The sequence below is a fragment of the Macaca mulatta genome, chromosome 13 (assembly GCF_049350105.2).
Source record: "Macaca mulatta isolate MMU2019108-1 chromosome 13, T2T-MMU8v2.0, whole genome shotgun sequence".
Classification (NCBI taxonomy): Eukaryota; Metazoa; Chordata; class Mammalia; order Primates; family Cercopithecidae; genus Macaca; species Macaca mulatta.
In genome coordinates this window covers 121,340,901-121,368,863 of record NC_133418.1, presented here as the reverse complement: position 1 = coordinate 121,368,863, position 27,963 = coordinate 121,340,901, and the positions used below count along the sequence as shown (strand labels likewise).

Genomic DNA, 27,963 nt, shown 5'->3' with positions numbered 1-27,963 from the left:
CAGTAACTTACTCTTGCCTGTAAAAACACACCTCTGAAGTGAAGAAATCCGAGGCGCCACATCAAGGAGGCCAAAGAGGTGAAACTGGAGTCTGCAGGAAGCCAGCGCCGCACGAGGAGTTTCAAACGCTAAGGATCCTGACAGGGAAAAGTTATATGAAGCAAGAAAGGCAATTTAAGGTGATATTTTATCATATGAATGTTTCATTCTTAAAAATGAACAAGCTGTATTTATAATGCCCATTTAGAAATGAATCCATAAAAAAAATCAGTAGTTCAGCACTTATTTTAATTACTGAAATAGAGTCATACTTGACAGAAGCAAGCCCTGGGGTATGTATGTTATCATCACACCACCTGTGGATACTTTAATCCTAAAATTGAGACAGAGTTTACTTAAACATTTAAGGCTTGAGTTTCCTCTGTCCAATGTGGAGGTGATTAAAAAATTAATCCTGACATGAAGATTTTTCATCCAGTTAAAAAAGGAAATACTTTAAAAATGACCTGCCCTTCCAAAACATGAAGTTAACTTGGGGTTTTTCTATGATGTAACAAACTAGGCATAATCCTGTCTCAGAATTGTTGAGCAGAAGATTTATGTACTAATACTCTTGTTAAAATTCAACAGCTTGATTGTGAAAGAATCCAGAGATCTCACACTGAAAAAATACTAACACAGCTCATATATAAATTATTGATATATAAGAATAATTATATAAAGAATCTAAATGAGGCGATTTTAACAAAGTAGGCAAAATATCATACATACCTGAATATAAGGTAACTCCAAGCCATGAGCATAAGATTAAGGCATTCACTTTATTTTGAACAAGGAAGTGGCATAAGCAACTCAGTGTGTGCCCCTTAAGGTGCGAGCTCTTCCCCCATACCACTCCCCACCCCAAGGCATAATTTTGGGAGAAAAAAGCGTCTTCTGTCTGGCGAGCTGTTATCTATGATTGCACCTTCTTACACGGCAGGTACGGTATCACGTCCAGACGAGCATCTATGGAGCTGCATTTCGTGAGATGAAACTTTCATTTAGGTCTGAACTGAATGCATGAACACAAACAGGGCCACGGACCCACTAGTCTTGATTGAGTTACAGAAAATGAAGGTGACTCTTTACACTTCCAAGTTGCTTTCTAGATCCTTTCATTACAAAAGATTCTGGTCAAATAATCTTACAAAGGAGAGATAACCTAGCCTCAAGTCTATCCTCTAAAAGCAAAGAGAAAATGGTGGATTTTCTGCTCAGTCATCATACTGGGGACCTTCACGAGGCACGTGTTAGTTCCCAGGCAGCACTGCTAGGCTGTCTGTGCCAGAAATTTCATGTACTGCCCGCGGGCTTCGAAATGGTCAGCGGGCCGGTTGTACGCTGTCCACACCGGTTCTCCCACAAACAGCCGCATGGCCTTCGCGTAGTTCTGGAAAACAGACAAACATGCCCAGCATCTCATTAAACCAGCCGGCCTTCTACTTACTTTTATTTATTAACATATCAACTTATTAACATTAATTGCTATAAACACTTCCCTTGCTATTTTTATTCTGTGTCTTTAACAATTTAGGCCACATTTTATTCTCGGAAGGAAAGTTTGTATCAGGTGGTGCAGCTGGCACTGCCTGTCCTCACGCACCAGGTAAGAGCATCTGGAGCCGAGGCTCGGTGTTGAACTCCGCACCTCCGCACTCTCTATAGAGACGCACAGTTAGGAAAAGCACCGGCTCCAGCCCCATGTACCCTTCACCTCCTCTCCACCTCGTTTGGCTACAGTTTTCTTAAGAACTAGCATCAGGGCCCACGTGTTGCTGGTGGGCAGGAAAGGACAATTCAGAGACATCTGTCCAAACTAAAAACGCATGTGCCTTTTAATTCAGTTTTCACTTTTAGGAATTTACCCTACAGAAAAACACATAAGTGCAAAATGACAAGCATGTCAGGATATTTATTACAGCACTGTTCACAAGAGCAAAAAATTGGGAACAATGTATGTCCTCATTATTGGGGGTCAAGGACTCGCTGAAATAACTTAATGGTTAAATGCAGTAGAGTATGTCCAGCGCCAGAGTACAGTGCAGCTGTAATCAGGGCTAGAGGCTGGGAGATACTGATATGAAACGTCCCCAGTGAACATCATGTAGAAAAAAGTAAAACGTAGAACCACAGGCAGAGTCTGCTGCCTCCTGTTTGAAAAGGGGGATAGTAAGAATCCTGACCAGGCCGGGCGCAGTGGCTCACGCCTGTAATCCCAGCACTTTGGGAGGCCAAGGCGGGTGGATCACTTGAGGTCAGGAGTTCGAAACCAGCCTGACCAACATGGTGAAACCCCGTCTCTACTAAAAATACAAAAATTAGCTGGGCGTGGTGGTGGGCCCCTGTAATCCCAGCTACTCGGGAGGCTGAGGGGGGAGAATCACTTGAGCTTGGGAGGCAGAGGCTGCAGTGAGCCGAGATCCAGCCACTGCACTCCAGCCTGGGCGACAAAGTGAAACTCTGTCTCAAAGAAAAAAAAAAAAAGAATCCTGACTGACATGCACTTGGATATACATCAAGTCACTCTAAAAATAATTTTTTAAATGGAATACTGGTTACTTTCAGGAGAGAAAGTGGGGGGCTGGGAACGGGTCAGAGGGATACCTTTCATCGGGTCCCCTCTCTTATTTCTAAATTTTAAACCATGTGCATTTACTATTTATTCAAAAATTACACTTAAATCTCAGCGTTAGCCCCAGTCACCTCCAGTGAACCCCAAAACTACCTTATTTACGTTTATTGCCAATCCTGACTGGACTGCGTTACTGTTCAATTCCAAAACTGAAATGTTTTTAAAAGTGACAGTGTGGCAACATGACAACCCTGCAGATGCCTCAGCACCAAGCACGGGCTGGGGCAGGGCCAGGCTCGTGGGTGTGCCCCGGCTGTACCTGCCCCCACCTGGGTATGAAACGCACACCTGTCCACCAGGATCGCAGGCAGGGGCCCCGGAGGCTGCCACAGGACAGCAGTCGCCTCGGACACCGCCTGCGGCTCCACAGAGACTCTCCTTGAAGCACAGGTGGAGGAGTCCCGAGCCCGGAGACCACACTCAGAGTCTGCGGAGGCTGTGCAGTTCAGCGGCAGGGATGCCGCAGTCAGGGCCACCACACAGGCCAGGCTTGGGGACAAAGCACAGCGCTCCCACCTTTTCGTCCACGGTGAAGCGGTGATAGATCCCTGCGGGGAGCGTTATCATGTCTCCCTTCTCCATGAAGATCCGGATCCACTTGTCCTCCTTGTCCCTCACGTCGAAGTACCCGCTGCCGTCCAGGATGTAGCGGATCTCATCGTCCAAGTGCAAATGCTCCTCGTAAAACATCTTAATCTAGTGCAGGACGAACATTCCTGTGAGTCTACCGGAGACCTGTCACGCAAGCTCGCACCTGCCCACTCAGCAGCCTGAGCCTCTGGTGGGTCAGAACTCAGGTGAATGGGATTTCTCTCCATAAAAATGAAAACTACACTTGCTAAGAATTATTTTCCTAACAGTATAAGGGCCAGAGCTAGAATATTTTATGAAACCTGTCAACAAATGGGCAGTAACTGAAAGTGAACAGACCTGCAGCAGAGGTTCTGAACACTTCACACGGGCCAACTCACCCAACACGCACGGCCCCACGAGGCTTCACACGGGCCAACTCACCCAACACGCACGGCCCCACGAGGCTTCACACGGGCCAACTCACCCAACACGCACGGCCCCATGAGGCTTCCCACGGCCAACTCACCCAACACGCATGGCCCCACGAGGTGGCTGCTCTGTCAGCCCCATTTTACAGATGCGGGAATGGTGGCACAGAGAGGCTAAGTCACTGGCCCAACCTCACACAGCGAGACTGCCCCAAAGACACCCTGGCCCCAGGCTCACACCCACCCAGTGTGCTGCACACAGCAGTCATGAAATCACAACACACAGGGTGAGTGAGAAGCCAGTGGACATTGCAGGGAAGCAGGCACAGACTCCACAAGCAACTTCTATTTCTTCACATTTGACTTTTGTGTCTTTTTTTTTTTTTTTCAGATGGAGTCTTGCTCTGTCACCCAGGCTGGAGTGCAGTGGTGCAATCTCAGTTCACTGCAACCTCCGCCTCCTCAGTTCAAGTGATTCTCCTGCCTCCCAAGTAGCTGGGATTACAGGCGCCTGCCACCATGCCCAGCTAATTTTTGTATTTTTAGTAGAGATGGGGTTTCACCATGTTGGCCAGGCTGGTCTCGAACTCCTGACTCATTCACCCACCTCGGCCTCCCACAGTGCTGGGATTCCAGGCAGAAGCCACCACACCTGGTCTGACTTTTGTGTCTTTCTGAAGGTGTTTTCTTCCTAACATTTTATAATAAAAATATTCAAGTATGCAAAAACATGGAGAGTATTTGACTGTAAATATCCATACCACCTTCACCAAGACTGTGCCCTTATAATCTGACTCTGCTTGCATTGTTCATATCTCCACATCTCCCACTCGGGGGGTTTTAAAGCTCCATATATATATGTGTGTGTGTGTGTATGTGTGTGTTGTGTGTTTTAAAGCTTCCATATATATATCACATATAAAATACATACACACACATATACATTTTTTATATATACATACACATAAAAGACAGGGTCTCACTCTGTCACTCAGGCTGGAGTGCAGGGGCACAATCATAACTGACTACAGCCTCAAACTCTGGGGCTCAAGAGATCCTCCTGCCTCAGCCTTCCAGGTAGCCAGGACTACAGGTGTGCACTACCACACCTGGCTAATTAAAAAAAAAAAAATTCTAGAGAGAGGGTCTTACTATGTTGCCCAGGCTAGTCTCAAACTCCCGGCCTCAAGTGATCCTCCTGCCTTGGCCTCCCAAAGCACTGGGATTATAGGCATGAGCCACTGCACCCAGCCAACTTTGTTATGCTTTACAAAATCATAAATAAAATGAAAACAGTATTAGAAGGAAAACCTTAAATTTGAAATCAATCTATTCATAGCCACACAGAAAGAAAAGAGAAACGGAAATAACTTTTTTTTTTTTTGAAATGGAATTTCACTCTTGTTGCCCAAGCTGGAGTGCAATGGCACAATCTTGGCTCACTGCCACCTCTGCCTCCCAGGTTCAAGCAATTCTCTGCCTCAGCCTCCCGAGTAGCTGGGGTCACAGGCATGCGTCACCACACCCGCCTAATTTTATATTCTTAGTAGAGATGGGGTTTCTCCATGTTGGTCAGGCTGGCCTCGAACTCCCAACCTTGGGTGATCTGCCCACCTCAGCCTCCCAAAGTGCTAGGATTACAGGCGTGAGCCACCACACACGGCGACAAACAGAAATAACTCTTGAACATATTATTTTGACTACATCCTCAGGCTAAGACAGAAAAACCGCAACCCAAGCGTAGGTTGCACTCAGTAGGCCTGCTGTTTGTCACGGTCTGGGGGCAGCCATGCTGACGCTGGTGTATGTGTTGTGGGATTGAGAGGATGGGAAAAAGATTGGTATGACTGGGAGCCGGGCTTCTCACAGTGAGAGGAAAGACACAAATACTGATGAGGAAGGCGAAGGAGAGCCCTGTGGATTTCACTGGAATTACAGTTGTCCGTTTGAACTACTTGATACACACACACACGGACACACGCACACTCACACGTGCACTGTCACACATGCACACGCTCACACACTCACATGCTAGTATTCACACACACCTACACACACATACACATGTGTGCATTCACATTCATATGCACATACATGTACACACGTGCATTCACACATCCACACACATGTACACTCACATGTGTGCATTCACACACGCACACACATGTACACACGTGCATTCCACACACGGCTACACACTCGCACACACGTACACTCACATGTGTGCATTCACACACTCACATGCACACACGTATGCACATGCATTCACACATGCACACACATGCACTCTCACGTGTGCATTCACACACATGCACACATGCATGTACATATACACACTTGGGTGCATTCACACACACATATGCACACATACACTCTCACATGCGTGTATTCACACACACACACTCTAATCCCGCCCACTGAAAGCACCTGAGCAGTGACTTTCAGCCAAGTTTCTAAACCCCAGGGCTAGGTGCCAGGAAGAGCAGCTGACCCCGCACAAGGTTGGGAAAAGCAGGAGGTGGGCCTGGACACGCTGTGGGTCCAGAAAGTAATGGGCTGGGGATGCGTCAGGGGACAGACGCCAGCTAACGAGGCTCCTGCTTGCCAAGCCTGAGGTCTGGAACAACGTGAAGATCAAAATAAATTCCAGCAAGAACAGACCCTAGACCAACAAGTGAAACAAGAAGGCCTCGAGCCCCAGTGGATGCCAAGTGAACAGGGAAGAAGGGGACACACTTCCTGACAGTGAAAACCAACCCCCGGGTGAGTGCCATTGCACGGCCATGACACTCACAGCCCACAAAGGCAGGAAGCATCAAGACTTACTAAAAACGTGGCCGGGCGCGGTGGCTCACGCCTGTAATCCCAGCACTTTGGGAGGCTGAGGCGGGCGGATCACAAGGTCAGGAGATCGAGACCACGGTGAAACCCCGTCTCTACTAAAAATACAAAAAATTAGCCGGGCGCGGTGGCGGGCGCCTGTAGTCCCAGCTACTCAGGAGGCTGAGGCAGGAGAATGGCGTAAACCCAGGAGGCGGAGCTTGCAGTGAGCCGAGATCGCGCCACTGCACTCCAGCCTGGGCGACAGAGCGAGACTCCGTCTCAAAAAAAAAACAAAAAAAACAAAAAAACAAACAAACAAAAAAAGACTTACTAAAAACATTGGGTGAAAGTGTGAGGGGAAATGGGATATTCATGGTCTAAAAGTAACTCTCCACACGTATCTTACCAGTTACAGAGGAAAAGAAAAGGAACTTCCCCACGGAGAAACCTGATGGACGCCGGCTTCACCCAGGTCACACTGTCATCAGCAGTGAGGGGCCCTTGGACACGCTTACTCACAACGCCACCGCCCACTGTGTAGGATTCCAGCTACATACAAACACACAACCTGTCTAACACTGAGGAAACCAGTGGCAATCACAAGATCATCAGAAAATAAGGTTATTTTAGAAAAACAAAGGATAAGCCTGCATCAGGAGGAGGGTTTTACACCAGGAGAGAAGTAATTCCAGAGGACAGAGATGGGGAAGCTAATGTAACTTACAACATCAGCAGCAGGCCAGCCTCTGCTATGTGAGATCAAACGTGGCTGAGAAGAGGCCGGCTCATCTAAACCTCCGCGTCAGAGTCACGCCATTTACATCCCCCAGAATCTCGTGAATCGTACAGCATTCAGTGAGCAATAAAGACAATATCTGGACTCCAACCAGCAAGAATCATCTGACATAGAGCAAAGAGACTCGAATCACACGACAGATCTATTTTTGAACAATTTCCACATTCTTAAGCTCTTCTGCTCTTAGTTCTATCTGGTATTGTCGGTTCACCTGCGTATGTTTCTAAGGAGCTTAGAAGTTACCACTCCATCCTACCAAGTGAAAGCAGAACAAACTGAAAAACCAACTCTTTTTAAATCTGTAAGAGAAGTGAAGTCACAGGGCAAACCACCACCCCTCACACTGGAGAGAAGGCAGACAGAAAGATCCACACCTAACCAGGGCAGAAACCCCTACGGGAACCAGGGCTGGGGTCGAGAAACCCAAACTGTACTTGACCAGCTGGGGGCTCCGTGTGGACAAGGCGGAGAGCTAAAAAAACCTCCAGACCCAGCCATCAGGGGCCTCACACTTTTGTAAATTTTACTTGCAAAAGCTCTACCAGGTCCCAACAGTGAGTATCAGAGAAAGTTCCCTGTGCTTCTGGCAGAAGGAGGGAAAGGGGGCCATTCTGAAGTCTATCAGGACACATCTGAAATCTGTTCTTACGAAGGCCTGTAGTCAGGAGAACTCAGCCAGCGAGATCCCAGCCTGCGGGGTTTCATGAGAGCCTGACCCGGGTGAAGGGAAACACAACTCCAGCCCCTCCAGAATTCCATGTTATGGACTGAATACAATTACCCCTCTCCCCGGGGTCCACGGGCTAAAACCTACCCTCTAATGTGGTGCCATTGGCAGGTGGTGTCTCTGGGAGGTAATTAGGATTAGATAAGGTGATGAGGGTAGAGCCTTCATGAATGGGATTAGTGTCCTCATAAAACTCCCAACAGAGCTTGCTTCTTCTACCCACCACGTGAGAACACAGCAAAAACAGTCATCTATAAACCAGGACGCAGCTCTCACAAGACACCAAAGCTGCCGGTGTCCTGACCTCGGGCGTCCCTGCCTGCAGACTGTGAGAAATCAATGTTTGTTTTAAGCCACCCAGTTTCTGGTATCTGGTTACGGAAGTCTGAGCTGACTAAGGCAGGAGCGGAAAGGAAACCCCAAGTCCAGCCGCTATCGGCCATCATGTCCCACTTAAAGGAGGGAGTCTGAGAAACACTGGTGAAGTTCATTGCCCAGAGGCACAGGCTGACTACAAGACTGAGACTGTCCTAACTAACGCAATATGAAGAAATATAAGGCATACTGATTAGAAAGGAAGAAATAAAACTCCCTTTGCTCGCAGATGATATCACTGTCTAGGTGGGAAATCCAAAAGAATCAACAACAAAAAGCTCCTGGAACTAACAAGCAATTATGGCAAATTTACAGGATACAGGGTTAATACACAAAAGTTAATCACTTTCCTATATACCAGAAACACAGCAGGTGATATTTGACATTAAAAACACAAAACCATATACATTTGCACCCCCAAAAAAGAAATGCTTAGGTATGAATCTAACAAAACATGCATAAGATCTACAAGAAAACTACAAAACTGTGATGAAACAAATCAAAAACTAAATAAATGGAGAGATATTCCATGTTCATGAATAGGAAGACTCAGTAGTGCTAAGATGTCCATTTTTCCCAACTTAATCTATAGGTTCAGTACAATCCAATTCAAAGTTCCAGCTAGTTATTTTGCACATATCAGCAAACTGATTGTGAAGTTTATCTGCAGAGGCACAAGACCCAGAATACCCAGCACAATATTGAAGAGGAACACAGTTGAAGAACCGACACTACCTGACTTCAAGACTTACTATCATGCTATAGAAATCAAGACTGTAACACTGGTGAAATAATAGAAAAATAGATCAACTGATCTTTGACAAAGGACCAAAGGAAATACAATGAAAAAAATAATAATCTTTTCAACAAATGGTACTGAAACAATGGTAAATCCACATGCAAAAAAATTACTCTAGACATAGACCTTATACCCTTAACAAAAATTAAGATAATATGATCACGGGCCAGGTGCAGTGGCTCACACCTATAATCCCAGTGCTTTGGGCCACTGAGGAGAGAGGATCGCCTGAGGCCAGGAGTTTGAGACCAGCCTGGGCAACACAGAGAGATCTCATCTTTGCAAATTAAAAAAAGAGAGAGAGAGAGGGGAAAAAAAAGCCAGGCATGGTGGTGCATGCCTGTAGTCCCAGCTACATAGGAAGCTGAGTTGTGAGGGTCACTTGAGCTCAGGAGTTTAAAGCAGCAATGAACAATGATCACTGACTCATTAAAAAAAAGTCTCTTAAAAAAGGTTTTTAATGATTACAGACCTAAACATAAAATGCAAGACTCAGCCGGGCACGGTGGCTCACGCCTGTAATCCCAGCTCTCTGGGAGGCCTAGGTAGGCCAATCACTTGAAGTCAGGAGTTCAAGACCATCCTGACCAACATGGTGAAACCCTGTCTCTACTAAAAATACAAAAATTAGCCGGGCATGGTGGCGCGCACCTGTAGTCCTAGCTACTCAGGAGGCTGAGGCAGGCGAATCGCTTGAACCCGAGAGGCAGAGGCTGCAGTGAGCAGAGATTGCACCACTGCACTCCAGCCTGGGCAACAGAGTGAGACACTGCCTCAAAAATAAATAAAGAAATAAAATACAAGACTATAAAACTTCTAAGACAACTTCTAAGATAGGAGAAAATCTAGACAACCTTAGGTTTGGCAATGACTTTTTAGATATGGCACCAAAGGCACAACCCATAAAAGAAAGAACTGGGCCAGGCGCGGTGGCTCACGCCTGTAATCCCAGCACTTTGGGAGGCCGAGACAGGCAGATCACAAGGTCAGGAGATCAAGACCATCCTGGCTAACACGGTGAAACCTCATCTCTACTAAAATACAAAAAAAATTAGCCAGATGTGGTGATGGGCGCCTGTAGTCCCAGCTACTTGGGAGGCTGAGGCAGGAGAATGGCGTGAACCCAGGAGGTGGAGCTTGCAGTGAGCCAAGATCACCCCACTGCACTCCAGCCTGGGCGACAGAGCGAGACTCTGTCTCAAAAAAAAAAAAAAAAAAAAAGAAAGAACTGATAAGTTGGACTTCATGGAAACTAGATTTTCTGTTCTGCTATCAGGAGAATGAAGACAAGCCACAGACTAGGAGAATTTATTTGCAAAAGACATATCTGGTAAAGGACTGTTATCCAAAATATACAAAGAACTCTTAAAGTTCAACCATAAGAAAACAAACAACCTGATTAAAAAATGGGCCAAAGACCTGAACAGACACCTCACCATAGAAGAGGTACAGATGGCAAATAAGCACATGAAAATATGTTCCATGTCATATGTCATCGGGGAATGCAGATTACAACAAGGAGATACCACTGTACATCCAGAAGCACGGCCAGAATCCAGAACACTGAGCACACCAAAGGCTGGGAGGGTGCGGAGCAGCAGGAATCCTCACTCCCTGCTGATAGGAACAACTGGGACAGTCAACTTGGAAGACGGTTTGGCAATTTCACATAAAACTAAACATACTCTTACCATACTATCTGTGATGGTTAATACTGAATGTCAACTTGATTGCATTAAAGGATGCAAAGTATTGATCCTGGATGTGTCTGTGAGGGTGTTGCCAAAGGAGATGAACATTTGAGTCAGTGGGTTGGGAAAGGCAGACCCACCCTTAATCTGGGTGGGCACCATCTAACCAGCTGCCAACACAGCTAGAACATAAAGCAGGCGGAAAAATGTGAAAAGGCTAGACTGGCCTAGCCTCCCAGCCTACATCTTTCTCCTGTGCTGGATCCTTCCTGCCCTTGAACATCAGACTCCAAGTTCTTCAGTTTGGGGGCTCGGACTGGCTCTCTCTGCTCCTCGGCTTACAGACGGCCTATTGTCGGACCCTGTTATTGTGTGAGTTAATACTTAATAAACTCCCTTTTATATATATATCTCTGTCCTGTTAGTTCTGTCCCTCTAGAGAACCCTGACTAATACACTATCCAGCAATTGTGTTCCTTGATATTTACCAAAAGGAGCTGAAAACTTATGTCCACACAAAAACCTGCAAGAGGATGTTTACAGCAGCTGTATCCATTAATTGCCAAAACTTGGAAGCAGGCAAGATGTCCTTCAGTAGGTAAATGGATAAATAAACTGTGGTACATCCAGACAGTGGAATATTACTCAGCAATAAAAAGAAATGAGCTACCAAGCCACAAAAAGACAAGGGAGAACCTTCGATGCATCTTATTATGTGAAAGGAGCTAGTGTGAAAAGGTTATCAACTGTATGATTCCAACTATGGGATATTCTGGAAAAGGTAAAGCTATGGAGGCAGTGAAAAGATCAGTGGTTCCCTGGGGCTGGGTGGGGAGGAATGGAGAGGTGGACCACAGAGGGTTTTTAGGGCAGAGAAACGACTCTGTATGACTTGAGAATGGTGGACATGTGTCATTATACATTTGTTCAAATCCACAGAATGTACAACAGCAAGAGTGGACCCTAATGTGAACTGTAGACTTTGGGTGGTCCTGATGTGCCAGTGCAGGTTCATCAGTTGAAACAATGTACTGCTCTGGGGAGAGAGGCTGATAAGGGGGAAGACTGTGCAGGTCAGGGGGATGGGTGTGTATGGGAAGTTTCTATATCTGCTTCTCAATTTTGCTGTGAAGTTAACACTGCCCTAAAAAACAAAGTCCAATAAAACTTACTTTTATTTTTATTTTTTTGAGACAGAGTCTCTCTCTGTCACCAGGCTGGAGTGCAGTGGCGCGATCTCGGCTCACTGCAACCTCCACCTCCCGGGTTCAAACAATTCTCCTGCCTCAGCTTCCCAAGTAGCTGGGACTACAGGCCCACACCACCACACCCAGCTAATTTTTGTATTTTTAGTAGAGACAGAGTTTTACCATGTTGGCCAGGATGGTCTCGATCTCTTGACCTCATGATCCACCTGCCTCAGCCTCCCAAAGTGCTGGGATTACAGGCGTGAACCACCGCATCTGGACTTACTATTTATTTATTTTTTATTTTTTTGAAAAAAAAATTTTTTTTTTTTTTGGAGACAAAATCTGGCTCTGTCGCCCAGACTGGAGTGCAGTGGCACGATCTCAGCTCACTACAAGCTCCACCTCCCAGGTTCACGCCATTCTCCTGCCTCAGCCTCCCAAGTAGCTGGGACTACAGGCGCCCGCCACCACGCCCGGCTAATTTTTTTTTTTTATTTTTAGTAGAAATGGGGTTTCACCATGTTCGCCAGGATGATCTCGATCTCCTGACCTTGTGATCCACCCGCCTCGGCCTCCCAAAGTGCTGGGATTACAGGCGTGAGCCACCGCGCCCGGCCGAAAAAATTGTTTTAAACTGAAAGCATTCAGACGCACAGAAGCTGAAGGAATCCTTAACAACAGATGTGCACTACAGGAAATGTTACACGAAGTCCTTCAGGCAGTAAGGAAAGAATGTCAGACAGAAACATGGCCCCCACACCACAGAATAAGGAACACTTGGAATGAGAGCTACACGGGTAATCAGAGAAGATTTTCTTCTTCTTATTCAAATCTCTTTACAAGGTAACTTACTATTTAAACAAAAATAAAAACACTGTACTGTGGGGTTTGTAAAAGTAAACTGGGCCGGGCACAGTGGCTCATGCCTGCAATCCCAGCACTATGGGAGGCTGAGGCACGCAGATCGCTTGAGCTCAGGAGTTCAAGACCAGCCTGGCAACACAGTGAGATTCTGTCTCAAAAAAAAAAAAAAAAGTCAATTGTCTGAAACAATGGCACCAAGATGAGGTGGAGAAACAGAAGCTCAAGCTGTGCCGACACGCAGAGGTGCACTAATACTTGAAGGCTGGCAGGTCGGTCAAGGATGAAACTTCTGGTTTCTGGTTGGACACGTAAAGCACTTGGAAGTCTTACTCCCCTTCTTAGATCCAACACAGAACTGAAGTCCCTGGATAAATTACCACCTTGAATCTGGAGAGAGACGCGGATACACAGAACCACAGCTGAGATCAGTTTCCCAGGAGCCATGAACTGGCAGGAACACTTCCCAGGCAATTTGGAGAAACTGCTGCAGGCTGAGTATGGACTAGCTTGAGAGAGATCTTGGGTGCCTGGTATGACAGGGACACTGCACTTTTATGGGTTTGCACATCCAGAAACCCCCACCTTGTGCTCACAACAAAGATCCGAGAAAAATCCCTTTATGTATCAGGCAATAAAAGGGAAAAAGGAACATTTTTTTAAAAACCCAGAACTCTGTCCATAACAAAAACCAAGGGAAACAACTTTGCCGGCGCCTTCTCTGTCATGGGAGAAGGGCAGCTGGCCAACTCCCCAGCCCTCTCTAGCCCAAAGGAACAAAGAAGAGGCTAAGAAACACTTTGAAGGTCGGCCCCAAAACTCAGGCCCAGTAAAAGACTAAGACCCCTAATCATAAGCCCAAGATTATAGAACACTTCTCCTCCCCAATGCCTCACCCTCACATCAACAGGGCTCCGGAACAATAAGTGAATCAAAGCTGCAAGAAATAAATCTCTTAACAAAGGAGTTTTTAGGAAAGCAAAGACATCCAGGGGAGACAAAACAAAACAAGGAAACCAAAGCCTCTGGCATCTACAGCTACAGCAAACATTCAACACAGCAAAACTTCTACCCAGATAACACAACACCTCACATGAATGGCCTCTTCACCTCAGCTCCTTTTAACAGCTACAGCATATCAGGCTGTCAACAAAAATAACAAGGCATGATATAAGGCGAGAAAAAATGTAGTGTGAAGAGACAAAGCAAGCAGCAGAGAGTGACTGGGACGTGTCACATATTTTGGAATTATCAGATAGAAAATTTTAAAAATTGTGGCTATATAGTAAGGGTGATATGGTGTGGCTGTGTCCCCACCAGAATCTCATCTTGAATTGTAGTTCCCATAATCCCCACGTGTGGTTGGAAGGAACCAGTGGGAGGTAATTGAATCATGGGGGGTGGCTTTCCCCATGCTATTCTCGTGATAGTAAGTTCTCATGAGATCTGATGGTTTTAGAAGGGGCTTCCCCCTTCAGTCAGCTCACCTTCTTCTCCTTCCTGACATCACGTCAAGAAGGATGTGTTTGCTTCCCCTTCTGCCATGATTGTAAGTTTCCTCCCCAGCCCTGCAGAATTGTGAGTCAATTAAACTTCTTTCCTTTATAAATTACCCAGTCTTGGGCAGTTGTTTATAGCAGCATGAGAACGGACTAATACAAAGGGCTCTATGGAAAAAGTAGACAACATGCAAGAACAGATGGGTAATATAAGCAGAGAGAGGGAAGCTCAGAGAGAATCAAAAGAAAATGCTGGAGATCAAAATCACTCTAACACAAACAAAGAATACCTTTGATGGCTTCATTAGTAAATGGACTAAGCTGAAGGAAGAATCAGCAAGCTTGAAGACATGTCCGTTGAAACTTCCCAAACTGAAGTGCAAAGATAAAAAAGAATAGGGAGCAGGGATTGGGAGAGAATAAAGTAGCCCTGAACTGTGGAACAATTATAAAAGTTGTAACATATGTATAAACGGTATAACAGAAGTAGAAGAAAGAGAAAAAAGTGAATATTTGAAATAATGTCCACAAATTTTCCAAAATTAATGACAGACACCACACAGATCCAGAAAACTGAGAGAACACCGAGCAGGATAAATGCGAAAATATCTGTACCTAGGCATATCATATTAAACTTGCAGAAAGCAGAAGACAGAAAACCTTGAAAAAGGCCAAAGGAAAAAATGCACCTAACCTATAGAAGAAAAAAGATAAAGAATTACATCAGACCGTTCCTCAGAAACTATACAAGCAAGCAAGAAAAAAAAAAAACTACCAACCTAGCAATCTGTATCCAGGAGAATTATCCCTTAAAAGTGAAGAAGAAATAAAGACTTTCTCAGACAAACAAAAAAGAAAAGAATTTGTCGCCAGTAGACTGACCTATCTTGCAAATAAATGTTCACAGAAGTTCTTCAAATGAAAAAGAAAATTATGTAAGTCTGAATCTCAGATCTAAATAAAGTGGAAAGAGAGAGTAGAAATAAAAAAACTAAAACACAATCTTTTATTTATTTGTTCTTCATTGATCTAATAGATAACTTTATTCAAAGTAATGTCAGTAATAATGTATTAGGTGATTATGAGATATGGAGAATAAAATAAATAACAGCCATGTTGTAAGAGATGGGAGGGAGGAATTGGGAATACTCAGTTATTGGGTAAATGTATACTATAAACTCTGAGGCAACCACTAAATTTTTTTTTAATGATAAGCTAAGAGGAGAGAAAGCAGAATCATATAAAATGTGCAATTAAAACCAGACAAGGCAGAAAAAGAGGGGAATATTTAAAAACAACAATAGGCCGGGCACAGTGGCTCACGCCTGTAATCCCAGCACTTTGGGAGGCCGAGGCAGGTGGATCACGAGGTCAGGAGATCGAGACCATCCTGGCTAACACAGTGAAACCCCGTCTGTGCTAAAAATACAAACAAATTAGTCGGGCGTGGTGGTGGGTGCCTGTAGTCCCAGATACTCAGGAGGCTGAGGCAGGAGAATGGCATGAACCCAGGAGGCAGAGCTTGCAGTCAGCCAAGATTGCGCCACTGCTCTCCAGCCTGGGCAACAGAGTGAGACTCTATCTCAAAACATAAATAAATAAATAAAAATAAAAATAAAATAATAAAGAACAAGCACGACAAATAGAAAACAGTCCCAAATATGGTAGACATTAATTCAACTGTATTAATAACCAATTTAAACATGAATGATCTAAATATACCATTAACAGAAACTATCAAAATGGATTTTAAAAACTAACTATAATACATGTCATCTACAAGAAGCCCTCTCTAAATATAAAGACACAAATAGGTTAAAAGTAAAGGAATGGAGAAAGATATACCATATTAACACTAATCAAAAGAATGCTTCATGCCGGTAATTCCAGCACTTTGCAGGGCCAAGACTAGAAGATCACTTCAGCCCAGGAGTTCAAAAGCAGCCTGGGCAACACAGGGAGACCCCACCTCTATGAAAAATGAAAATGAATTAGCCAGTTGTGGTGGTGTGCACCTGTAGCCCCAGCTGCTTAGGAGGCTGAGATGGGAGGATCACTTGAGCTTGAGAGGTTGAGGCTGCAGTGAGCCATGATGGCATCACTGCATTTCAGCCTGGGTGACAGAGAAATACTTTGTCAAAAAAGGAAGAAGGGAAGAAGGAAGGGAAAGAGAAGGCAAGAAGGAAAGGAGAGGAAAGGAAAGGGAAAGGAAGGAAAGGAAAGGGAGGGGAGGGGAGGAGAGAGGGAGGGGAAGGGGAGTGGAGGGAAGGAAGGAAGGAAGGAAGGAAGGAAGGAAGGAAGGAAGGAAGGAAGGAAGGAAGGAAGGAAGGAAGGAAGGAGAGGGAGGGAGGGGAAGAAGCTGAGGGAGCTATCTGAATTTTAAAAACAGCAAAATCATCAGAGATAAAGGGGGACATTATGTAATAATAAAAGGGTCAATCTTCCAAGGGAACATAACAATCTTTATCACATATGTATCTAACAGCTGAGCATCAAAATATGTGAGGCTAACACTGACAGAATTGCAAAGAAAGATAGACAAATCCACTATTATAGTTGGAAATTTCAATACTAACAGTAATTGACATCCAACAAGCAGAAAATCAGTAAAGATATAGTTGATCTGAATAATACCATCAATCAACTGTTCTTATTGGCATTCATAGATTACTTCATTCTACAACAATAGAATATCCATTCTTCTCAAGCTCACAAGAAACATTCACCAAGACAGATAACATTCTGGACCATAAAACAAGTCTCAATATATTTACAAGGACTCAAATTATACAAAGTTTATTCTCTGACTACACCGGAAATAAATTAGAAACAAATTAAAAAATCTAGAAAAATTCCCAATTAATTGGAAACTAACAAATATCTAAAAACAAAACAAAACATCCCCACAAGTCAAAGATAAAATTGAAAAGTAAATTAATTAGAATGTATTTAAAATTAAATGAAAATAAAAAATATATCAAAATTATCAAAATTTGTGTGATGCCACTAAAACAGTACTCTGGGGGAAATTTACAACACTAAACCCCCGTACTAAGGAAAGAAAAACAACACTCTGCAAGGCCAACGTGGGAGGATCACTTGAGACCTGGAGTTCAAGACCAACCTGAACAACCTGGTGAGATTCCATCTCTACAAAAACTTTTTTTAAGAAAATTAGCCAGGCCAGGCGTGGTGGCTCATGCCTGTAATCCCAGCACTTTGGGAGGCCAAGACGGGCAGATCACCTGAGGTCGGGAGTTTGAGACCAGCCTGACCAACATGGAGAAACCCCATATCTACTAAAAATACAAAATTAGCTGGATGTGGTGGCGCGTGCCTGTAATCCCAGCTACTCGGGAGGCTGAGGCAGGAGAATCACTTGAACCCAGGAGGCGGAGGTTGCAGAGAGCTGAGATCGCACCATTGCACTCCAGTCTGAGCAACAAGAGCAGAACTCCGTCTCAAAAAAATACATATATATATTAGCCAGGCATGGTGGCACATACCTGTAGTCCTAGCTACTCAGGAGGCTGAAGTGGGAGGACTGCTGGAGCCCAGGCATTCGAGACTGCAGTGAGCTATGATTGCACCACTGCACTTTAACCTGGGTGGCAGAGCAAAATAATAATATTAATAATGTCTGTTTCTAAAATAATAATAAAAATAATGATGAAGAAAGAACTCAAATCAGTGACTTCAGCTTCCACCTAGGGAACTTAGATAAAGGAGCAAATTAAAACATGTAAAAGAAGACAAATTATAAAGGTCAGAGCAGAATCCAATGAAATAAAAAATAAAAAAAGAGAAAAATCAATGAAACCTAAAGTTTTTTGAGAGGATCAATATAATTGATAAGTCTCTATCCAGACTCACGAAAGAGAGAGAAGACACAAATTATCAGTATCAGGAATGAGAGAAGACAGCACTACATACTCTACAGATATTAAAAGGATAATAGAAAATATTCCAAATAATTTTACGGCAATAAATCTGACAACTCAAATGAAATGGACAACTGCTTTGAGAGAAACAAACAAATAATGCTCATTCAAGAAAAAAATGGGTTAACTGAATAGCCCTACTGTCTAGTAAAGAAATTGAACTCACAGTTAAAAACCTTCCCACAAAGAAAACTACAAGCCAGGCCGGGCGCGGTGGCTAACGCCTATAATCCCAGCACTTTGGGAGGCCGAGGCGGGCGGATCACAAGGTCAGGAGATCGAGACCACGGTGAAACCCCATCTCTACTAAAAATACAAAAAATTAGCCGGGCGCGGTTGTGGGCGCCTGTAGTCCCAGCTACTCGGGAGGCTGAGGCAGGAGAATGGCGTGAACCTGGGAGGCGGAGCTTGCAGTGAGCTGAGATCGCGCCACTGCACTCCAGCCTGGGCGACAGAGCGAGACTCCGTCTCAAAAAAAAAAAAAAAAAAAAAAGAAAACTACAAGCCAAGATGGCTTCACTGGTGAATCTCTGAACATAAGGAAAGAATAATACTATCTACAAATACTCTTCCAAAAAATTGAACAGGAGGGACTACTTCCCAGCTCATTTTATGAGATCTGCATGACTCTGATACGAAATTCAAACTAAGACACTGATATAGTTTGGCAATGTGTCTCCACCCAAATCTCATGTTAAATAGTGATCCTCAATGTTGGAGGTGGGACCTGGTGGGAGGTGACTGGACCACGGCGATGGATTTCTCATGAATGGTTTACACCACTCCCTTGGTGCTGGCTTCACCACAGTGAGTGACTTCTTGCAAGATCTGGCTATTTAAAACTGGGTGGCACCTCATTCTCTCTCTTGTTCCCACTCCTGTTATGTGAGATACCTGCTCCCACTTTGCCTTCTGCCATGACTATAAGCTTCCTGAGGCCTCTCTAGAAGTAAAAGGAGTGGGGCATTGCTATAAAGATACCTGAAAATATAGAAGCAGCTTTGGAATTGAGTAACAAGCAGAGATTAGAAGTGTGTAGAAGGTTCAGAAGGAGAGAGAAAAGATGAGGGAAAGTCTGGAACTTTTTGGAGACTGGTTATTTGATTGTGACCAAAATGCTGATAGTCATACACACAATAAAGTCCAGGCCAATGAGGTCTCAGATGGAAATGAGGAACATATCGGGAATTAGAGCAAACATCATACATGTTTGCCTCAGCAAAGAACTTGTCTGCATTCTGTTCATGCCCTAGGGATCTGTGGAAGTTTGAATTTGAGAGTGATGACCTAGGGTATATGGTAGAAGAAATTTTTAAGCACCAAAGTGTTCAAGATGTTTCCTGCCTGCTTCTAACAGCCTGTGCGCAGATGCAAGAGCAAAGGAATGACCTGAAGCTGGAACTTACATTTAAAAGGGAAGCAGAGCATAAAAGTTTGGAAAATTTGCAACTTGGCCACATGGCAAAGAAATAAAAAGTTTTTGAGAGAGGATTTCAAGCAGATTTGTAGAGCAACCACTTCCTTGAGAAATTTACATAACTACAAAGAAGCCAAGGGCTGACAGCCAAGACAATGGGGAAAAAACCTCAAAGGCATTTCAGAGACCTCTTCCTAGAGAAATTTGCATAACTTCAAAGATAGCCAAGGCAATGGGGAAAAAAACCTCAAATGCATTTCAGTGACCTTCAGGCAGCCCCTCCCATCACAGGGCAAGAGGTCTAAAAGGAGAGAATGGTTTCATGGGCCAGGCCCAGAGCCCCTTTGCCCTGCAGAGCCTCAGGACACTGCTCCCTGCATCCCAAGTGCTTGGGTTCTGCTACGGTTCTAGCCTCAGATCAAAAGGGCCCAGGTACAGCTCGGGCCACAGCTCCAGAGGGCACAAGCCATGAGCCTTTGTGGCTTCCATGTGTTACTAAGCCTGTGAGTGCACAGAGTGCAAGGGCTGAGGCTTGGGATTCTCCAACTAGATTTCAGAGAATGTATGGAAAAGCCTGGGTGTCTAGACAGAAGTCTGTTGCAGGGTAGAAGCCCTCATGCAGAACCTCTACTAGGACAGTGCAGAGGGGAAATGTGGGGTTGAAGTCCCCACACAAAGTCCCCACTGGAGTACTGCGTAGGCGCTGTGGGAAGAGAACCACCATCCTGCAGACCCAAGAATGATAGATTCACTGGCAGCTTGCACCCTGCACCTGCAAAAGCTATAGACACTCAAAGCCAGCCCATGACAGCAGCCTCAGAAGCCCCTGCAAAGCCACAGGGGCACAGCTGCCTAAGGCCTTGGGAGCCCACTCCTTGCACCAGTGTGCCCTAGATGTGGGACATGGAGTCAAAGGGTATCATTTTGGAGCTTTAAGATTTAGTGGCTGCCCTGCTGAATTTTGAACTTTCATGGGTCCTGTAGCTCCTTTCTTTTGACCAATTTCACCCTTTTAGAATGAGAATATTTACCTAATGCCTTTACCCCCTTTGTATCTTGGGAGTAACTAACTTGTTTTGATTTTACAGGCTCACAGGTAAAAGGAGATGAGTATCAGATGAGACTTTGGACTTGAACTTGGGACTTTTGAGTTATTGCTAGAACAAGTTAAGACTTTGGGGGACTATTGGGAAGAGATGATTGTATTTTGAAATTCAAGAAGGGCATGAGATTTGGGAGGGGCCAGGGGCAGAATAATACAGTTTAGATTTGTGTCTGTACCCAAATTTCATATTGAAATGTAATCCCCAGTATTGAAAGTGGGACCTGGTGGGAGGTGAGTGGATCATGAGGATGGATTTCTCATGAATGGCTTAGCACTATCTTCTTGGTGCTATCCTTGCTACAGTGAGTAATTTCCTGTGAGATCTGGTCATTTAAAATGGTGTGACACCTTGCACTCTCTTTCATTCCCACTCCTGTTATGTGAGATGCCTGCTCCTACTTTGCCTTCTGCCATGACTGTAAGCTTCCTGAAGCCTCCCCAGAAGCAGATGGCGGTGCCAGGAAACAGATGCTTCCTGTAGAGCCTGCAGAACTGTGGGCCAATTAAACCTCTTTTCTTATAAATTACACAGTTTCAGGTATTTCTTTATAGCAATGCAAGAATGGCCTCATACAGACATTAAAAGAAAAAAGAAAGAAAATATTGCATTAGTAGTGATAGTGCTTATCCTGGAAATCCAGGGCTCCCTTACCTTTTCTTCATAATTTGGTAGTTTATCTTTGCATATGGTTATGATGTCCATCCAGGAGTAGTTCCTCTCTCTTCGGATCTTTTCTAATTCTGGATCATTCTCATATTTGTCAGCATCCAGCTAAAAGAGTTAACCCACCACAAACAAGAGCTCAGATTAACAAGGAGATGTAGAAACATTCCCTTTCTGGATCTCCAATATGATTTTATACTCCAAATTTATCATTTGTTATTTTTTCAACCATCAACTAATTCTCTTCATTTCTTCTACCCATTTAATGGATTTTCCATTCTCCAATACACCAGCTATACATACAATGGATTTCTGTTTGATTTCTGCCTCCCTTCTCTGCAACAGTCCATCCCAGGGAATTCTTTTTCCCATTTTGAGATGATGGTCCCACCAACTCAAGCCTGTCTGACCTATCCACAGGTCCCTCACTGTGCCCTGTTTCTCTGCCACCATCCCACTCATGAGTCTCATTGATCCTCAATGCCATTTCTTTGGTCAGTTTGTTTCCATGAGCCAAAACATTGTATGCTCTCACAGCTTGCAAATAAAACTCAAGTTAATTAGGCTGAGTTAATTAACCTTCTATCATCTGGCTTTTCTACATCTATCTGTTCCTTGTCTCCTACTTTTTAAAGAACTCTACATTCTAAACCAAATAGGATTGACTATCTTAAAAATATTTGATATTTAACATCCCCACAACCTTGCTCATGAGTTTTCTATGCCTAAAATTCCCATTCAACATTTTCATTTATTACAGTTCTATCGCTATTAAGGTTCAATTTTACTGTTCCTTCCTTACGAAGCACTTCCCTGATGAAGCTCCAGACAGAATTAATCTGAACTCTTAAAACTACTGGCAGTGAATTTAGCACACTTTATGTTTTGCAATAAACTGCACATTATATCATCACTACTTAACTGAACAACAAACTCCAGTGTTGCCGCAAGTCAGGGACCCCAAATGGAGGGACCAGCTGGAGCCGTGGCAGAGAAACATAAATTGTGAAGATTTCATGGACATTTATCAATTCTCAAATAATACTTTTATAATTTCTTATGCCTGTCTTTACTTTAACCTCTTAATCTAATTCTGGATCTTCATAAGCTGAGGATGTACGTCACCTCAGGACCACTATGATAATTGTGTTAACTGTACAAATTGATTGTAAAACATGTGTGTTTGAACAATATGAAATCAGTGCATCTTGAAAAAGAACAGAATAACAGCGATTTTTAGGGAACAGGAGAAGACAATCATAAGGTCTGACTGCCTCCCGAGGGGTCGGGCAAAAAGAGCCATATTTTTCTCCTTGCAGAGAGCCTATAAATGGATGTGCAAGTAAGGAAGATATCACTAAACTCTTTTCCTAGCAAGGAATATTAATATTAATACCCTGGGGAAGGAATGCATTCCTTGGGGGAGGTCTATAAATGGCCACTCTGGGAATGTCTATCTTATGCAGTTGAGGTAAGGACTGAGCTATGCCCTGGTCTCCTGCAGTACCCTCAGGCTTACTAGGGTGGGGAAAAACTCTGCCCTGGTAAATCTGTGGTCACACCGGTTCTCTGCTCTCGAACCGTTTTCTGTTATTTAAGATGTTTATCAAGACAATACGTGCACGGCTGAACATAGACTCTTATCAGTGGTTCTGTTTTTGCCCTTTGCCTTGTGATCTTTGTTGGACCCTTATCAGTAGTTCTGCTTTTAGGTCAGGCGTGGTGGCTCATGCTTGTAATCTCAGCACTTTGGGAGGCTGAGGCCGGTGGATCACCTGAAGTCAGGAGTTCAAGACCAGCCTGGCCAACATGGTGAAACCCCTCTCTACTAAAAATGCAAAAATTAGCCAGGTATGGTGGCAGGTGCCTGTAATCCCAGCTACTCGGGAGGCTGAGACAGGAGAATCACTTGAACCCAGGAGGCGGAGGCTGCAGTGAGCCGAGATCGCACCACTGTACTCCAGCCTGGGCAACAAAGAGTGAAACTCCGTCTCAAAAAAAAAAAAGTAGTTCTGCTTTTGCCCTTTGCCTTGTGATCTTTGTTGGACCCTTATCAGTAGTTCTGCTTTTGCCCTTTGTCCTGTTCCCTCAGAAGCATGTGATCTTTGTTAAACTCTTATTAGCAGTTCTACATTTTGCCCTTTGAAGCATGTGATATTTGTACCTACTCCCTGTTGTGACACCCCCTCCACTTTTGAAACCCATAATAAAAACTTGCTGTCTGAGACTCAGGTGGGCATCACGGTCCTACCGATATGTGATGTCATCCTCGGTGGCCCAGCTGTAAAATTCCTCTCTTTATACTGTCTCTCTTTATTTCTCAGCTGGCTGACACTTATGGAAAATAGAACCTATGTTGAAATATTGGGGGCGGGTTCCCCCAATACTCTAGAATGTATTAAAGTACTAGTCATAGATACGTTATTTTCTACAAAGATGACTCTAAAACTTAGCACATCCACTGCATGATATGCACAGTACTATTTGCTATGGTCTGAATGTGCCCACCCCAAATTCTTATGTGGGAACTTAACACAAATGTAACAGTATTAAGGGGTGGGACCTTTAGGATGTGATTAAGTCAAGCCCTCATTTATAGGATTAGTGGCCTTATAAGAGAGATGGAGCTGGGCACTGCAGCTCACACCTATAATCCCAGCACTTTGGGAGGCCAAGGCGGGCAGATCACCTGAGGTCAGGGGTTCAAGACCAGCCTGTCCAACATGGTGAAACCCCATCTCTACTAAAAATACAAAAATTAGCCAGGCATGGTGGTACATGCCTGTGATCCCAGCTACTCGGGAGGCTGAGGCAGGAGAATCACTTGAACCCAGGAGGCAGAGGTTGCAGTGGGCCAAGATTGCGCCACCAGCCTGGATGACAAAGTGAGGCTCCATCTCAAAAAAAAAAAAAGAAAAAAGAAAAGAAAAAGAAAAAAAAGAGAGAGAGAGGGAGAGAGGTAAGGGAGCAGTTTGCCCCCTCCACCACATGAGGACAGAGCAAGGAAATGGCTATCTATGAGGACAGGATCATCATCAGACACTGAATCTGCTGGCACCTTAATCATGGACTTCTCAGCCTCTAGAACTGTAAGAAATAAATTGCTGTTGTTTATAAATTGCCCAGTTTAAGCTATTTTTGTCATTTTGTTATAGCAGCAGGTATTTAGTTTATTCTAAAGGGATTTAGTTTATTCAAGCTAAAATAATCTTCCAATTGTATGTATGCGAAAAGGCTTTTTAGAACTCTGTGTCACGAATAACAGATTAGTAACAGATACACAAACATGTCCATTTGTGTTACCTCTGTTAAAAATTATGGGAGATGTTATATATATATATATAATGTATATATGGGGTGTGTGTGTGGTTTTTTTGTTTTTTGGGTTTTTCTACAGATGAGGTCTCAAACTTCTAGCTTCAGGCAATCTGCCCGCCTCGGCCTCCCAAAGTGCTGGGATGACAGAAGCCACCATGTCTGGCCCAGCAGAGGTCATTGTTTTGGACTAAGCCACTGCACTAGGCCCCACGAGGAGACCAAACCAAAATGGAGCCACTCATGCCATATGCCACATGATCAAACTATAACTTTAAAGAAGCAGGTGAATCTCAGACCAGCTTTTCCTGAGATCAGAAGATTCCTGTCTTCCTGAATCAGAATAAGGAAGTCGCTTTTGCTTTAACTCTTAGAAAAAAGTAACCTAACGTAACTTGATGTTAACCAATCAGCTGTTTTCCCTATTGTTGTTTCTTTGTTGCCACCACACAAAACCCACTGTTGTGCTATTACCCTGTGGAGCTCTTATTCTATTTTGTAGAATGGAGGCTGCCCTATTCACGAATCAAGAATAAAAGTCAATTAGATCTTTAACTAAATTTGTTGTAATTTTGTCTTCCGACATCACTGATCCAGAATGGATATTAAGAAAGCACACAGGCCAGGTGCGGTGGCTCGCGTCTCTAATCCCAGCACTTCGGAAAGCCAAGGACGTCAGATCACCTGAGGTCAGGAGTTCAAGACCAGCCTGACCAACATGGAGAAACTCTGTCTCTACTAAAGATACAAAATTAGCCGGGCATGGTGGCATGTGCCATGTAATTCCAGCCACTCGGGAGGCTGAGACATGAGAATGGCTTGAAACCGGGAAGAGGAGGTTGCCATGAGCCATGATCACGCCACTGCACTAGAGCGTGGGCAAAAAGAGCGAAACTCTGTCTCAAAAAAAAAAAAAAGAAAGAATACAAAAATACACAGGACATTAAAACCAGAGAGTAAACATGATTTAATTTTGATAGCCCTTTGACTCAGAGCAGAACTAGACAGTAGGAAAAACTGTTTTGAGCCCATGTAATAATCTAAAAGATGCCTATGAAATCTTTTTTTATTCTTTGAATACATTTAGAAGTTAACCTGTAAGCTCATTGTTGTTCTTAAAACCCTCAAATGCACAATGAAACTCCCCAGGTGTATTAATGTGAACCCTCTGGTTCTTTGGATTGTGGATAAATTAGACATTATACGCCAAAATGTATTCTCCTCTCATTAATGGAAAACTATAAACCACTTGATTGCTTTGAAGATAGTACCCTCCAGCAAGGTAAGTGTTACATCTTTTCCTCGGAAAGGGCAAATACTATGTAAACATTAACATGCATGCCCTGTTTGGCACTGGTATGCCAATTGTCACTTCCCTCTTCTGTTATTTGGGATACAACAAGATGATCTCCAAATATATTACGCTGGAATATTCTATTCTATAATCCTTTCCCAAGGGAAAAAGTGTGATAATTGTGTTAACTGTACAAATTGTAAAATCAATCAATGGTCCCGGGTAATCCTGTGTATTTTATTTAAATCACAAGAATGCACATTAGATCCAGTGACCCCTCAGCCTATCCCTGAGGCCACCCCTGGCCCTCTCCTCTGCAGTAAACCTTTGTTACCGCAAAACCACTTGCAAATAAACAAGGTGAGCGTATCAGGACTGGTGCTGTGCAAGCAATGGGACACCTGTGCAAAGCCTTGCAGTGCCTTGCAAAGCTAGCGTTACAGAGGCAGGGCTGACACCGGGCCCGGCCGGTACCCAAGCCAGCTCCACCGCCTGCTGGAGACGCCCCCACCCCACCACCGATAGCGACCCCCCAGGACCCTCGACAGACCGCAGCAGGACCCCGCCTGGATCTGGAGGTGCCTGGTCCCTCCCCCAGGACACTTCCATGCGGAGTCCCCCTTCCTCCGATATAAGAGAAACCCCTGGGCCTTTGACCGGGGGCAGCCAGACGGGCGCTGGGCGTTGGACAAGGCCAAGCATCCCACGAGCTCGCAGCCCAGCCGGCCGACCCTCTAGGCCGCTGCCAATCCCGGGGCTGCGCGTGCGCAGCGAGTCCCGGGTGCGAAGCCCCTCACTCGCCAACTCTGCTGCTGAGCATGCGCAGCACACCCCAAGCCACAGAAACGGACCGCCGACCCCCGCTAGCCCCGCTGCTGAGCATGCGCAGCACACCCCAGACCGCAGAAACGGACCGCCGACCCCCACTAGCCCTGCTGCTGAGCATGCGCAGCACACCCCAGGCGCCGGAAGCCGACCGTCGACCCCTTAAACTCCGCTGTTGAGCATGCGCAGCACACCCCAGGCGCTGGGAGCGGACCGCCGATCTCCCAATGCGACTGCTGAGCATGCGCAGCACACGCAGGCGCCGCGCAGGAGGCCCTGATCGTCCAGCCGCACTGCTGAGCGAGAGCAGCCCGCCCCAGGCACCGGGAGCGGCCACGGACCCCCTTTCCCGCTGCTGAGCATGCGCAGCATACGGCGGCTCCCGGGCCGCTACCCGGCACCCGGAGGAGGCTGGGCTGTGCGCTTCGCTCGGGGGTCGGCGTCGCCCGCACGCTCTGCGAGCTTTCGGGCCGCGTACCTTCCAGTAGAGCACCCCCAGCCGCCGGAGCTGTTCCAGGCCCACCGGGCGGTCGGGGTCGGGGCGGTGGGGTTGCCGCGGGTCGCCCGGGGCGTCGTCCATGTACCAGGCCTGCACCATGACGCGCAGAGCGGGAGCTGTGTTCGAACCGTAGGGCCGCGCTCGGAGCCCGGCGGCCGCGCTTTCTTTTATAGGGAGACGTAGAAGCGCCGAGAAGCCGGGATTGGGCGGCGGGGCGGAGGCAGGACCGGCGCGGGGCAGGCCCCACGGCTCCGCTTTTCGGAGGCAAAGGCATTCAAGCCCCGGCCCTGCCCTGGGCACCCTCGGACTTGCCTGAGGCCCGTGGCCCGGGGTCAGCAGTTCTCCAGACGCGCCGGGGGCTGGGTGAAGCTCACCGTAGGCATCGCACGTGCCTTGTGTATGCCGTTGCCGTCTCCCTGCACCTTCAGAGCAATCTTGTGAGGCAAACGACGTTAAACGTGTTTAGA

The 27,963-nt window shown here is 45.3% G+C and overlaps 2 protein-coding genes across 2 annotated transcripts in view; both read right to left on the bottom strand.

The window, feature by feature from the left end:
* The window catches only part of EIPR1 (EARP complex and GARP complex interacting protein 1), a 608,423-nt gene that overhangs the window by 301,553 nt on the left and 278,907 nt on the right, over positions 1-27,963 (bottom strand). The gene's annotated exons all lie outside the window — the stretch shown is intronic.
* On the bottom strand, positions 803-27,639 carry ADI1 (acireductone dioxygenase 1). Its single transcript, XM_015111617.3, has 4 exons — positions 27,476-27,639; positions 21,552-21,671; positions 3,191-3,370; positions 803-1,432 (listed from the first exon to the last, which is right to left on the bottom strand). Exons 1-4 carry the CDS (start codon positions 27,593-27,595, stop codon positions 1,313-1,315), a joined length of 540 nt encoding a protein of 179 aa, XP_014967103.1. The 5' UTR covers positions 27,596-27,639; the 3' UTR covers positions 803-1,312.